The 16,016-nt window shown below is 38.9% G+C and overlaps 1 protein-coding gene across 1 annotated transcript in view; it reads left to right on the forward strand.

The window, feature by feature from the left end:
- Window positions 1–3,326: 3,326 nt before the first annotated feature.
- Window positions 3,327–16,016, forward strand: part of LOC134844372 (glycine receptor subunit alphaZ1-like) — a 124,432-nt gene continuing 111,742 nt past the window's right edge. Inside the window, exon 1 of the mRNA XM_063861021.1 lies at window positions 3,327–4,059. Within this exon, the coding sequence (XP_063717091.1) occupies window positions 3,577–4,059 (483 nt within the window). The 5' untranslated portion in view covers window positions 3,327–3,576. The remainder of the gene's footprint in view (window positions 4,060–16,016) is intronic.

Consider the following 16,016-nt stretch of genomic DNA (forward strand, 5'->3'; position numbering starts at 1 on the left):
TCCTTACATGCTGTCCAACTGGGCTATCATCTTTTCGGTGTTCCTCAAACCTTGTGGTGAGATGTCGGACCGTCTGGCCAACAGAGATGGAATTGCACCCACAACATTCAAGTCTTTAAACCACTTTTGATTTCAGTTCACTGGAAAAGGAGGTTTTTAGAGAGGGCTTACAAGTTTTCATTTTCCTCGTCGTGAATTTTATCTGCGCATTGGTGATATCGCGCAGTTGTTTTGCTAATGTTTGACTGTGATTCCCCCTATATTGGACCATCAAGATGAGTGGTGAATCACTGCTATAATCACAGGGCTTCTTTTTCTCAGCCATGTTCTTTTTGTTTTTACCCTCCCTGATGATCTTTTCAAGGGCATGGGATGCAACCCGCGACGACCAACTTTCCGGATATTGGTTATCTAACCACTGCTCACGGTTGATTTTCATAGCTTTATCATATTGTTCCCATATTGACGTACTGCGGAAAACCCGGTGAACAGTTCCTTCAATCACACTTCTCTTGTACTGAAGGGGGGGGGGCGCAGCTTCTAAAATTTAGTATGGTACCTGTGTCTGTTGGTTTTTGATACCACCCACAGTTAATGTTCAATACTAATTTGTAAATCCAAAAATGCCAATTTTCCGTTTGTGTTTGGTGACTCTATGTGACGGTGTCTCCAGTTTTATTGGTGTCTCTAGTTAACGGTGTAGATTAACAGGCCGAAGAGACTTCAGACAGAAATTTGATTTTTTTCTATATTTTTTTTAGTTTTCAGAAAATTCATCATCATAACGTTAAAGTTCAAAATATAATAAAAATTAGCTCCTAATAATCGTTGTTCGTAACGATGCGTGGACAATTAATCAGAAGTTCAAACGTATTTAAGCAACCTAGGTTACAGTCAGGAATCCCCTCATCACTCGTTCTAATCAAAATCATAGTATGCATTATTTCAAAATGACTATCGCTAGACATAGCCGGTTCTTGAAATGCATAAATGATCCACTAGAAAAACGCATTCCTATTTTTTTTATTTTCTGACCTTTTCAAACCTCAACGAAGGGCCCAGAGTTTGTGAAAAAAGCAATAAATGTTGAAGATACACAACCGAACAGCAAAAGTGTAAAGGTCACAAAAAACATGATCGACTTTAAATTCGAAATTGCATTTTAACTTTCAGATTTCCCAGCGAAGTGAAAATTTTACCAATCGATCTAGTTTTCTCAAATTGTGTCATTATATCAAAAAAGAGTCACTCATAAGTTTTTCATGAAATTCAATGAACTGTATGGCAATCTATTATATATTTAAATGCGGGCTCAACTATTCGGCTTGTTTTAGCTTTTTCAACGTATTATTTTTGCATGTTTAAGCTATATCGTATATTGCAATGGTTAAGATTTTTCAATTTTCCAGTTTGAATTCTGTGTTATTTCACCAAACTTGAAATTAGCAACCCAATATTTGGATGCTGTCAGGGCTTCACCAAGTGTTGAAATTTTGGCCTCAATATATGAGTACCTTAATCTTTTTAGTTTACGGCAATTTACGAGATTTTCCGAAAATTTCTAGAAAACGTAACTTTAAAAAATTTCACTAAATTTGAAATTCTCAGCCCTGTAGTTGGGGGGTTTAGGACAACAAGCCGACGGGACTTCAAGCCGAAGGGACGTCAGGCCGAAATTTAGACTTTACATACACCTCAGATCACTATTTTTTATCTGTAAAACATTGCTTGTAAAACTTTTAGGCAAGTTTAGACCAGAATAAGCGTTATTCATGACAATAAATCCCTTAGGATTGGAATCTGTTAATAATGTTAGCCGGTTTTTGAAATGCATAAATTATAAATGAGAAACTTGCCTTCAACCGTGTTTTATTTTTCAACTTTCCTAAACATCATTTGGAGGCTTAAATTTCATGAAAACGCCAATAACTACTGAAGAAAGATAATAAAATTGAGTAGTTCTTTAAAAACGTTTTCAAGTTCATCATATTTCATGACTTAATGGGAAAATCTTCGGCATGAAGTCCCTAATTTTACGATTCGGCTTGAAGTCCCGTCGGTTTGATGTCCGGCACCCCTGCCAGGGTACTCTCAGGGGTTGCGAATCTTGCCTCCAAATCTCACTTATCAAAATTCAATGTAATATCACAACCAAGCAAGAAAACAGTTGTATGAATATTCAGTTGCTTCAATTAACTCGTCTCAAATCCTTTCAGTGTTCGAGGTATGACGTTTTTTATGATTTTTTCAAAAATGTTCTAAAAAACTAAGATTTAGAAAAATCAAAAATTTTAAAGATCTCAATCCTGTGGCTGGAAACTCTGATGTTACTCTCAGGGGTAGCGAATAACCTCACCTATGATTACGAGTGCTCAAATCCTTGTACTTTTCGAGATATGACGTTTTCTGTGATTTTTTTTAAATTTAATTTTTTTCTTCAAAATTTGATATGGTTATGGGGGCTGTCAATTTACTCTCAGAGTCTTTGGGGTTGAGTATCTTGCCTTCAAATATGACTGCTCAAACCCTTGTAGTTTTCGAGACATGACGTGTTTTATGATTTCTTTTTAATTTTTCAGAAAACTTGGATTTTAAAAAGTTGAAAAGATTTGAAATTCTCTACCTTGTAGATGGGTGTACTGTAAGGGTACTCTCAGGAGTTTCATATCGCATTTTTTGCATTCGAATGCGACTGCTCTAATGCTTCCAGTTTCTGAGATGTGACGTTTCTAGTGTTTTTTTTAATGATTATGATATGACATTTTAATGATTAAAAAAATTCAGAAAATCTAAATTTAATTTTTCAAAGTTTGTGGAATTCCTAACCCTAAAGTTGGGGGCTGTCAGAGTAGTCTCAGGGGTTGCAAATCTTGTCTCCAAAAATGAGTGCTCAATTTTTTGTAGTTTTCGAGATATGACACTTTTCTTGGTTTTTTCAAAAATATAATCAGAAAAATTGAATTGTCTCAAAATTCGAAGTTCCCGACCCTGTAGTTGACTACTGTCAGTACCCTCAGAAGTTGCAAATCTTGCATGTTTGTGTGTATGTGTTGGGGTTATAAGTGAGGACAAAAAGTTAAGTTAACTAAAACATTTGGCTCTCTTCAAAATCATTCAACCAAGAAGCAAAAATCACTGAAATTTTTTAGACCTAAGTTTGCTCAATAACAGCAAAAATTTTACCCTTAAACCTCATTTGTTGAGTTTTTGCACTAAAAACGTTTGAAATGCATTTTTTTCTCTCCTTTTAATAATAATGTTCAATAATTTAAGCCAATAGGAGAAGAGCTGCCAAATGCTGTCTCGTTTAGAAGGGATATGCATTTCCAGTCGAGCAATTGTGTTTATTACTGCTCTAAAGAAAGTAACTGTTTAGTGCACAACTTCCTTTGGAATATACGAATACAGTGTTTAAATATATTTTTTAAATAAACAAAAGTTCTCCATTGATAGCGGTTACCCTACATCATGCCCCTGCTCCATTTTAAAGCTTCTTAACACTTTGCTGCTGAAGCTTCATATTTGGTTACCAATAGTTGGCTATAAATCATTATAATTTGTTTGGCCTGGATCAATATGATTTTAGTACGTAGCTTCTGCATTTTCTTTGTGGCTCTATGTTCTTTTCTTTCTTGCATCAAATCAGAGGAGTCGGACATGTTGAGTGAAGCAATCAAAAATGCCATTTCTCCTGACTTATCTAAATATGACAGCGGCAAAGTGCCCTGTTCGCCACGCCCCCTTAATATATCAGTAAATGTATTCATTGAGAGTTTACGCGACATCACTTCCCAATGTGTGGTTGATTTTTACTTGCGACAGTCATGGGTAGATTGTTACATAGCAGACTCTATAAACTACTCTTCCACTTCCACAACTACCACACCCGTTCAGTTAGTTCTTCAGCCGGGAGATTTCACCGGCTTCACATTCCAAGAGCAGAAGGTCTGGCTGCCCGACTCCTACTTTTTCCAGGTGCGCCAAGCAGACATGGGCCTTGGTCCCATGCAACATTTCATCAGAGTTGACAAGTACGGATCTGTTCTCCTCAGTCAGAAGGTTAATTTATTTGCTCAAATTCTGTCTCCGTTCAGTCTGGAGGTGTCACAAGTTTTTCAGACCACGGTCAAGTTCAGCTGTTAGCCATTTTTTCCATAGATTTATACATATATATAGCAAAAGACTTTATTTGGAAATTCATGCGTACTGTGTTTGATCGTGAGTAGAAATAACATTTTTGGGCGTAATCACATTCACGAGTTTTTCGGCTCTGGGAGGTAGTTTAAATTGAAAATGGCTCATCAGAAAATCCTGGAGACCCATTAAAATCTTTAAAATAATTTTTTATAGAACTCTTAAAGGCTGTTAAACCCAGTTTCTAAAGAGCTTTCTTTAACCCGTTTCGAGAATTGTGACGGAGTTTGAGGGGCTGTGAAATAATCGTTTTTTTTTTTAATTTTGATGTTTTTCGAAAAAAGGTGTTGAAATGTTTGTGCTCTTGGTGGTTTTAGCTCGAGGATTTATTAACCAACCGTTTTTGATGGGCATTATAAGGCCAAGATGTGTTCTCAGAACGCGCACAGAAGCCTCGATGCTCGTCTCTGGATCTCGCAATTTTTAATGTCATCTGAAAGGTATCAATGTCCTGAGCTCAAAGATAAAAGGTTGTTCAGACTCGTAAATAGGTCGCGATGATTTTTTCTCGTCCGTTTTGTAGGGAAATTTAAAAAGTTGTTCACGCTCAAATTTGATTTTCCGCTGTGTGATCTTTAATTTCTTTTTTAAATTCAATTCATTTCCTTGACTCAGAAAGCGTCCCAGCTTTTTGAAGCCAGCTAACTGATTCAACATGGTTCAAGAAGTTTTTGTCTTTTAGGGAGCTTTTAGAGCGCCGTTTGTCCTTTTTGTTCTTTATGTTAGGCCCATAAAATAGTAGGGATTTTCATCGAAATTGTTTTTTTTTGTCTAACAGAATCACTTTAATAATTGATAGGTTGTTTTGTTTCATAGCTGAGACTACAAGGACTAGAAAGGTTCTGGGTTCGAATCCGACCAGAAACTGTTGTTTTTGCGGATTGGAAAGAAAAAATGATTATCATAGTTTTGTTATTCTACTTATTTTAAAGATACCATAGTTGCTACATCTCGAGGTTTTCCTATGAAACAAGAATTTTTCAGTAAAAGTGGAGGTTATTACATTCGAAGAATTAAGTTCCAAGAAATTTTGCTGAAGTTGTTTTTGAATTTTTTATTTACGATTTTAGGAAGCTTTTTAAAAAAATTTCATTTGATCTTTTCAATCTTCTAGTCCGAAGAAGGCAAGAAATGGAGCCGTGACTGAAATTTTTCGTAAGAATTATTATATCTGATTTCATTGCTTTGAAAAAAAATCTAATTTGTTTTTCACTTGGTTTGCATTTTCGCTTGATTTCAGTTTGTCAATTGAATTTTAATTAATGACAACTTTGCTACGACGAAAGGTTGAGTCATGTCTTCTCTTCAAATATCGTTAGGTTTGAAATGTTTTTGTTATTTTATCAGGTTTGTTATTCTTCTTCACTGGCATATGTTTTTTTTTGTGTAACAAGTGTTGCGAAGTTTCGCGTTGCCTCTGTTGTATTATCATGGATCTCTAATGCGCTGGAGGCGATGATTTATGCGCTCTAAATCCAAGCTCAATATCATCAAAGAAAAAAATTTGAATAGCATTTTTGCAGATTATTTCCCACCTTTGACTTCTCTACCAACTTTTTGGTATGTTTAGCAGACTCTTTTGTCAAATACTGGATTCTGTGGTAACTTAAATTATTTTTCGGCGAAATTGCTTCGTTTTGTAAAGATCAATAGTTTTGTCTTATATGTTCTAAACTCTTTTCTGTATCAAATACTCGTTGAAATGGAAGAAATAGTAATCGATTTTGAAGAAGTTCAGTCATAGATTGCTGTTAGAAAACTTATGAAGGTATGTATTTTGTTAAAATCTAAATTACTGTTAAGATACTCATTTGTCTGTTTTTATCTGCGTAAATTCATATTTACGTGTTTTATGTTTGGCGAGGGCCTACCCAAGGTAGGGCTTTCCTGGGATCGACATCAATTTTGCCGTATCCGCTCCCTTTTTAAGGAGGAAGATGCCGCTAAAGCTGGCAGATTTTCATTGTTTTGACAGGTTGACATTTTTTCCGAGGTATCTCAAAACAGTAAAAAGACCTTATTTCGCCAAGATTTTTGAAAAATGCGACAATAATGTTTATGTGCACATTTCGGAAGCGGTTGAGTTCGAGTTTTTTTTTCGGCGCACGGTCCCCTAAAAGTTAGTTGATATAGGCGCCTTAAAAAAATCAAGGGTCGTGTGGTCGGCCGAGTATGAATGTCGTTAACTAGTACTAAAAAGTCTGATTTTTGAGCTACGAGAAGTACCAGAAGTAGTCGCTGCTCTGCACTGCAAGTTATGATGATTTCTTTTTTCTCCAAGTTCCTGTGTGATTTTGCAAGCTATTACCTTTTTTGATAGTTTTTCAAAAGAGTATAATTGGCTTTTACTTGGACTTTGACCATCATTTTTCAAGTCTTAAAATGCATTGCTGTGATCGCTATAAAGTATAAGTACACCTGCGATATCGAAATACTTTATAATCGGAAATACTTTTTCTGCTGTTCGGAGCTTTTTTGCTGTAAAGAGCTGATCTAATTACACCTGCGATATCGAAATGTTTTATAATCGGAAATCTGTTTTTCCTGTTCGCATTTTCGTTAACCTTTAAGCACGTTTGTTTCAGCACGTGATCTCCCTTCCACTAGTAATTTGTTTTTCGCGACTAAGCTTCATCAACCCTTTCTTGATTTGATTATAAAGTAAACCTTTCGGCAATTTTGTTTTATTTTTTTTTACTGCAAAAGGGCTACGGCTTAAGGGCGTCTACCTAAATTTTGTTAGCTCAATTTGCGATTTTTTTCTAAATCATAACAGTTGCTGGTTCTTTTTCCTTTTCCCCCAACTCACACGAACATGAAATTTATGGTGTAACGAAGACTATTTATGAAGACCAAATATGTTTGTCATAACCAAATTAGTTCGTATTTTAATTTTCATAACAACTGAACAATTAGAACAAAATTTTTACTTGTAAAAATTTGCAAGTGGGGGAAGTTGAAGTTAGAAGAGCCAAAAAATAGACAATCTACTTTTAATTTATTGAATCATTGATCAGCTTGATCGATGCCTCAACAAATTAAAAGTCGATTTTCAGTTTTTTGGTTATTTTTACCAGCGATCTTTGGCATACAAAGTTAGTGTGGAGGCCTTTAGATTCTTTTATTCCAAATTATTACCTGCAAAACTGTACCTATTTGTATTTGGTGTAATTTTTCTGTATCACATAGGCAATTTATTTGCATATAGCTGTTTTATTTGTGACTTGTGTTTTACGATACATAAGCGTCTGTGGCCGAGAGGGCTCTCGATGTCGCAGGTTTCAATCGAGCTGCGACCTCGAGCTTGCATATAGCTGTGTTATTACATAAACTATACATAAGCGTCCGTGGCCGAGAGGGCTCTCGAGATCGCAGGTTCCAATCGAGCTGCGACTTCGAGCTTGCATATAGCTGTTTTATTTGTGAACAGCTCGAGGTCGCAGGTTCCAATCACAAGTCACAAATAAAACAGCTATATGCAACCTGCGACCTCGAGTGATTGGAACCTGCGACCAATAGCTGTTCGCAGGGCTCTCGAGGTCGCAGGTTCCAATCACTCTAGGTCGCAGGTTGCATATAGATGTTTTATTTGTGCATATAGCTGTTTTATTGCCAACTTTGCTGTATCACATTGGCAATTTATTTGCATATAGCTGTTTTATTTGTGACTTGTGTTTTACGATACATAAGCGTCCGTGGCCGAGAGGGCTCTCGAGGTCGCAGGTTCCAATCGAGCTGCGACCTCGAGCTTGCATATAGCTGTTTTATTACATAAACTATACATAAGCGTCCGTGGCCGAGAGGGCTCTCGAGATCGCAGGTTCCAATCGAGCTGCGACCTCGAGCTTGCATATAGCTGTTTTATTTGTGAACAGCTCGAGGTCGCAGGTTCCAATCACAAGTCACAAATAAAACAGCTATATGCAACCTGCGACCTCGAGTGATTGGAACCTGCGACCAATAGCTGTTCGCAGGGCTCTCGAGGTCGCAGGTTCCAATCACTCTAGGTCGCAGGTTGCATATAGCTGTTTTATTTGTGCATATAGCTGGTTTATTGCCAATTTTGCTGTATCACATTGGCAATTTATTTGCATATAGCTGTTTTATTTGTGACTTGTGTTTTACGATACATAAGCGTCCGTGGCCGAGAGGGCTCTCGAGGTCGCAGGTTCCAATAGGTTGGAATATAGCTGTTTTATTTGTGAACAGCTCGAGGTCACAGGTTCCAATCACAAGTCACAAATAAAACAGCTATATGCAACCAATCACAAGTGCATATAGCTGTTTTATTTGTGAACAGCTCGAGGTAGCAGGTTCCAATCACAAGTCACAAATAAAACAGCTATATGCAACTTGCGACCTCGAGTGATTGGAACCTGCGACCAATAGCTATTCGCAGGGCTCTCGAGGTCGCAGGTTCCAATCACTCGAGGTCGCAGGTTGCATATAGCTGTTTTATTTGTGACTTGTGTTTTACGATACATGAGCGTCCGTGGCCGAGAGGGCTCTCGAGGTCGCAGGTTCCAATCACAGATGAAGCCGAATTTTAATTTGAAGCTTCTTCCTAATTTTACCTATTGTACTTTGTAGAGTTTTACCTATTGTGCTTTTGCTGTATCACATTGGCAATTTATTTGCATATAGCTGTTTTATTTGTGACTTGTGTTTTACGATACATAAGTGTCCGTGGCCGAGAGGGCTCTCGAGGTCGCAGGTTCCAATCACTCTAGGTCGCAGGTTGCATATAGATGTTTTATTTGTGCATATAGCTGTTTTATTGCCAACTTTGCTGTATCACATTGGCAATTTATTTGCATATAGCTGTTTTATTTGTGACTTGTGTTTTACGATACATAAGCGTCCGTGGCCGAGAGGGCTCTCGAGGTCGCAGGTTCCAATCGAGCTGCGACCTCGAGCTTGCATATAGCTGTTTTATTACATAAACTATACATAAGCGTCCGTGGCCGAGAGGGCTCTCGAGATCGCAGGTTCCAATCGAGCTGCGACCTCGAGCTTGCATATAGCTGTTTTATTTGTGAACAGCTCGAGGTCGCAGGTTCCAATCACAAGTCACAAATAAAACAGCTATATGCAACCTGCGACCTCGAGTGATTGGAACCTGCGACCAATAGCTGTTCGCAGGGCTCTCGAGGTCGCAGGTTCCAATCACTCTAGGTCGCAGGTTGCATATAGCTGTTTTATTTGTGCATATAGCTGGTTTATTGCCAATTTTGCTGTATCACATTGGCAATTTATTTGCATATAGCTGTTTTATTTGTGACTTGTGTTTTACGATACATAAGCGTCCGTGGCCGAGAGGGCTCTCGAGGTCGCAGGTTCCAATAGGTTGGAATATAGCTGTTTTATTTGTGAACAGCTCGAGGTCACAGGTTCCAATCACAAGTCACAAATAAAACAGCTATATGCAACCAATCACAAGTGCATATAGCTGTTTTATTTGTGAACAGCTCGAGGTAGCAGGTTCCAATCACAAGTCACAAATAAAACAGCTATATGCAACTTGCGACCTCGAGTGATTGGAACCTGCGACCAATAGCTATTCGCAGGGCTCTCGAGGTCGCAGGTTCCAATCACTCGAGGTCGCAGGTTGCATATAGCTGTTTTATTTGTGACTTGTGTTTTACGATACATGAGCGTCCGTGGCCGAGAGGGCTCTCGAGGTCGCAGGTTCCAATCACAGATGAAGCCGAATTTTAATTTGAAGCTTCTTCCTAATTTTACCTATTGTACTTTGTAGAGTTTTACCTATTGTGCTTTTGCTGTATCACATTGGCAATTTATTTGCATATAGCTGTTTTATTTGTGACTTGTGTTTTACGATACATAAGTGTCCGTGGCCGAGAGGGCTCTCGAGGTCGCAGGTTCCAATCACTCGAGGTCGCAGGTTGCATATAGCTGTTCGCAGGGCTCTCGAGGTCGCAGGTTCAAATCACTCGAGGTCGCAGGTTGAATATAGCTGTTTTCTTTGTGACTTGTGTCTTACGATACATAAGCGTTCGTGGCCACATTCCAATCACAGATGTAGCCGAATTTTAATTCGAAGCTTGTTTCTAATTTTACCTATTGTACTTTATAGAGCTGCTTTTTGTCGTGCTCTCGCTAGTGTTTCCGAAGACAAGCTTCACCTCTATGTTGAATATATACTTTTCTGGTAGCACGGTATTTGTATTTGATGTAATTTGGCTGTATCACATAGGCAATTTATTTGCATATAGCTGTTTTGTTTGTGACTTGTGTTTTACGATACATAAGCGTCCGTGGCCGAGAGGGCTCTCGAGGTCGCAGGTTCCAATCGAGCTGCGACCTCGAGCTTGCATATAGCTGTTTTATTACATAAACTATACATAAGCGTCCGTGGCCGAGAGGGCTCTCGAGATCGCAGGTTCCAATCGAGCTGCGATCTCGAGCTTGCATATAGCTGTTTTATTTGTGAACAGCTCGAGGTCGCAGGTTCCAATCACAAGTCACAAATAAAACAGCTATATGCGACCTCGAGTGATTGGAACCTGCGACCAATAGCTGTTCGCAGGGCTCTCGAGGTCGCAGGTTCCAATCACTCTAGGTCGCAGGTTGCATATAGCTGTTTTATTTGTGCATATCGCTGTTTTATTGCCAATTTTGCTGTATCACATTGGCAATTTATTTGCATATAGCTGTTTTATTTGTGACTTGTGTTTTACGATACATAAGCGTCCGTGGCCGAGAGGGCTCTCGAGGTCGCAGGTTCCAATTGGTTGGAATATAGCTGTTTTATTTGTGAACAGCTCGAGGTCGCAGGTTCCAATCACAAGTCACAAATAAAACAGCTTATGCAACCAATCACAAGTGCATATAGCTGTTTTATTTGTGAACAGCTCGTGGTCGCAGGTTCCAATCACAAGTCACAAATAAAACAGCTATATGCAACCTGCGACCTCGAGTGATTGGAACCTGCGACCAATAGCTATTCGCAGGGCTCTCGAGGTCGCAGGTTCCAATCACTCGAGGTAGGTTGCATATAGCTGTTTTATTTGTGACTTGTGTTTTACGATACATGAGCGTCCGTGGCCGAGAGGGCTCTCGAGGTCGCAGGTTCCAATCACAGATGTAGCCGAATTTTAATTTGAAGCTTCTTCCTAATTTTACCTATTGTGCTTTTGCTGTATCACATTGGCAATTTATTTGCATATAGCTGTTTTATTTGTGACTCGTGTTTTACGATACATAAGTGTCCGTGGCCGAGAGGGCTCTCGAGGTCGCAGATTCCAATTACTCGAGGTCGCAGGTTGCATATAGTTGTTCGCAGGGCTCTCGAGGTCGCAGGTTCAAATCACTCGAGGTCGCAGGTTGCATATAGCTGTTTTCTTTGTGACTTGTGTCTTACGATACATAAGCGTCCGTGGCCACATTCCAATCACAGATGTAGCCGAATTTTAATTCGAAGCTTCTTCCTAATTTAACCTATTGTACTTTATAGAGCTGCTTTTTGTCGTGCTCTCGCTAGTGTTTCCGAGGAGAAGCTTCACCTCTATGTTGAATATATACTTTTTCTGGTAGCACGGTATTTGTATTTGATGTAATTTGGCTGTATCACATTGGCAATTTATTTGCATATAGCTGTTTTATTTGTGACTTGTGTTTTACGATACATAAGCGTCCGTGGCCGAGAGGGCTCTCGAGGTCGCAGGTTCCAATCATATAGCTGTGTTATTTGCATATAGCTGTTTGATTATTTGCATTTATTTGCATATTTGCGTAAAACACAAGTCACAAATTGCATATAGCTGTTTTATTTGTGACTTCTGTTTTACGATACATAAGCGTCCGTGGCCGAGAGGGCTCTCGAGGTCGCAGGTTCCAATCACAGATGTAGCATATAGCTGTTTTATTTGTGACTTTTATTTTACGATACATAAGCGTCCGTGGCTGAGAGGGCTCTCGAGGTCGCAGGTTCCAATCACAGATGTAGCCGAATTTTAATTCGAAGCTTCTTCCTAGTTTCACCTTTTGTACTTTATAGAGCTGCTTTTTGTCGTGCTCTCGCTAGTGTTTCCGAAGAGAAGCTTCACCTCTATGTTGAATATATACTTTTTCTGCTAGCACGGTATTTGTATTTGATGTAATTTGGCTGTATCACCTTGGCAATTTATTTGCATATAGCTGTTTTATTTGTGACTTGTGTTTTACGATACCTAAGCGTCCGTGACCGAGAGGGCTCTCGAGGTCGCAGGTTCCAATCATATAGCTGTGTTAATTGCATATAGCTGTTTTATTATTTGCATTTATTTGCATATTTGCGTAAAACACAAGTCACAAATTGCATATAGCTGTTTTATTTGTGACTTGTGTTTTACGATACATAAGCGTCCGTGGCCGAGAGGGCTCTCGAGGTCGCAGGTTCCAATCACAGATGTAGCATATAGCTGTTTTGTTTGTGACTTGTATTTTACGATACATAAGCGTCCCTGGCTGAGAGGGCTCTCGATGTCGCAGGTTCCAATCACAGATGTAGCCGAGTTTTAATTCGAAGCTTCTTCCTAATTTCACCTTTTGTACTTTATAGAGCTGCTTTTTGTCGTGCTCTCGCTAGTGTTTCCGAAGAGAAGCTTCACCTCTATGTTGAATATATACTTTTTCTGCTAGCACGGTATTTGTATTTGATGTAATTTGGCTGTATCACATTGGCAATTTATTTGCATATAGCTGTTTTATTTGTGACTTGTGTTTTACGATACCTAAGCGTCCGTGACCGAGAGGGCTCTCGAGGTCGCAGGTTCCAATCATATAGCTGTGTTAATTGCATATAGCTGTTTTATTATTTGCATTTATTTGCATATTTGCGTAAAACACAAGTCACAAATTGCATATAGCTGTTTTATTTGTGACTTGTGTTTTACGATACATAAGCGTCCGTGGCCGAGAGGGCTCTCGAGGTCGCAGGTTCCAATCACAGATGTACTATATAGCTGTTTTATTTGTGACTTGTATTTTACGATTCATAAGCGTCCGTGGCTGAGAGGGCTCTCGACGTCGCAGGTTCCAATCACAGATGTAGCCGAGTTTTAATTCGAAGCTTCTTCCTAATTTCACCTCTTGTACTTTATAGAGCTGCTCTCGCTAGTGTTTTTGAAGAGAAGCTTCACCTCTATGTTCAATATATACTTTTTCTGCTAGCACGGTATTTGTATTTGATGTAATTTGGCTGTATCACATTGGCAATTTATTTGCATATAGCTGTTTTATTTGTGACATGTGTTTTACGATACCTAAGCGTCCGTGACCGAGAGGGCTCTCGAGGTCGCAGGTTCCAATCATATAGCTGTGTTAATTGCATATAGCTGTTTTATCATTTGCATTTATTTGCGTAAAACACAAGTCACAAATTGCATATAGCTGTTTTATTTGTGACTTGTGTTTTACGATACATAAGCGTCCGTGGCCGAGAGGGCTCTCGAGGTCGCAGGTTCCAATCACAGATGTAGCATATAGCTGTATTATTTGTGACTTGTATTTTACGATACATAAGCGTCCGTGGCTGAGAGGGCTCTCGACGTCGCAGGTTCCAATCACAGATGTAGCCGAGTTTTAATTCGAAGATTCTTCCTAATTTCACATTTTGTACTTTATAGAGCTGCTTTTTGTCGTGCTCTCGCTAGTGTTTCCGAAGAGAAGCTTCACCTCTATGTTGAATATATACTTTTTCTGGTAAACTTTTTAAAATTCTCCTGATAAACCGTTTGTACTCAGAACCAGTTTTAATAATAATTTTTTGTTACAGTTTTCTTTATAAGGGCTTCGGCGTTTCATCGTGGATTTATGTGTTAAACAAAGTTTCCGAGTTTTCCTTTGTTTTCTGAAAAATGGTTCTGTGGCGCCCTGTATTCTTTGGTGCCTGTATGTTTCCTATCAGAATTTTCAAATCAGTCGATGTGATGGCCCAAGGCTTTTGTTGTACCCTCTGGGGCTCTGGAATTTCTAAAAATAGTAGGCGTAGAATCAAAAAATACTACCGAAACCGTTTTTTTAATGTCGTTTTGTCATTTCACCTTTTAATAAAAGTATATGCCCTGTCTCATTGTTGAAGATGTTAATATCTACTCTGGCGTGTAAGTTTTGACGCCCGTAGGACATGGAGAGCGGCTGCCTCTGACTTGGCTGTTCCTGTCTGTTTCTTCATGTCAAGATGCTAGGATGTCGTTTCATTTTCCTTTTATCCTTCAACTGATACGATCTTTACGCTTGTGATATAGCAAGCTTTATCAAACGGGATTGTAGACTTTTATTGGGTTAACAACTTGTTTAAAAGAATCACTTGTATCTTGGTTCATAGTCAACTCAAACTTCTATGCGTTTCCAGCCAACTTAGCCTGGAGCTAACGAATATGCCTGATACGGTAAAGGTCCTGGGTTCGAATCTGCTGTTGCTGTAATTTTGCGGTATCACATTCGCAATTTATTTGCATATAGCTGTTTTATTTTTGACTTGTGTTTTACGATACATAAGCGTCCGTGGCCGAGAGGGCTCTCGAGGTCGCAGGTTCCAATCACAGATGTAGCATATAGCTGTTTTATTTGTGACTTGTATTTTACGATACATAAGCGTCCGTGGCTGAGAGGGCTCTCGATGTCGCAGGTTCCAATCACAGATGTAGCCGAGTTTTAATTCGAAGCTTCTTCCTAATTTCACCTTTTGTACTTTATAGAGCTGCTTTTTGTCGTGCTCTCGCTAGTGTTTCTGAAGAGAAGCTTCACCTCTATGTTGAATATAAACTTTTTCTGGTAAACTTTTTTAAATTCTCCTGATAAACCGTTTGTACTCAGAATCAGTTTTTTTAATAATTTTTTTGTTACAGTTTTCTTGATAAGGGCTTCGGCGTTTCATCGTGGATTTATGTGTTAAACAAAGTTTCCGAGTTTTCCTTTGTTTTATGAAAAATGGTTCTGTGGCGCCCTGTATTCTTTGGTGCCTGTATGTTTCCTATCAGAATTTTCAATTCAGTCGATGTGATGGCCCACGGCTTTTGTTGTACCATCTGGGGTTCTGGAATTTCTAAAAATAGTAGTCGTAGAATCAAAAATTACTACCGAAACTTTTTTTTAATATCGTTTTGTCATTTCACCTTTTAATAAAAGTATATGCACTGTCTCATTGTTGAAGATGTTAATATCTACTCTGGCGTGTAAGTTTTGACGCCCGTAGGACATGGTGAGCGGCTGCCTCTGACTTGGCTGTTCCTGTCTGTTTCTTCATGTCAAGAAGCTAGGATGTCGTTTCATTTTCTTTTTATCCATCAACTGATACGATCTTTACGCTTGTGATTAGCAAGCGTTATCAAACGGTAATGTAGACTTTTATCGGGTTAACAACTTGTTTTAAAGAATCACTTGTATCTTTGTTCATAGTCATCTCAAACTTCTATGCGTTTCCAGCCAACTTAGCCTGGAGCTAACGAATAAGCCTAGGACGGTAAAGGTCCTGGGTTCGAATCTGCTTTGCTGTAATTTTGCTGTATCACATTCGCAATTTATTTGCATATAGCTGTTTTATTTGTGACTCGTGTTTTACGATACATAAGCGTCCGTGGTCGAGAGGGCTCTCGAGGTCGCAGGTTCCAATCATATAGCTGTTTTATTTGCATATAGCTGTTTTATTTGTGACTTGTGTTTTACGATACATAAGGTACCTTCGCCGAGAGGGCTCTCAAGGTCGCAGGTTCCAATCACAGATGTAGCCGAATTTTAATTCGAAGCTTCTTCCTAATTTTACCTATTGTACTTTATAGAGCTGCTTTTTGTCGTGCTCTCGCTAGTATTTCCGAAGA

The sequence above is a fragment of the Symsagittifera roscoffensis genome, chromosome 4, assembly GCF_963678635.1.
Source record: "Symsagittifera roscoffensis chromosome 4, txSymRosc1.1, whole genome shotgun sequence".
NCBI classification, from domain to species: Eukaryota; Metazoa; Xenacoelomorpha; order Acoela; family Convolutidae; genus Symsagittifera; species Symsagittifera roscoffensis.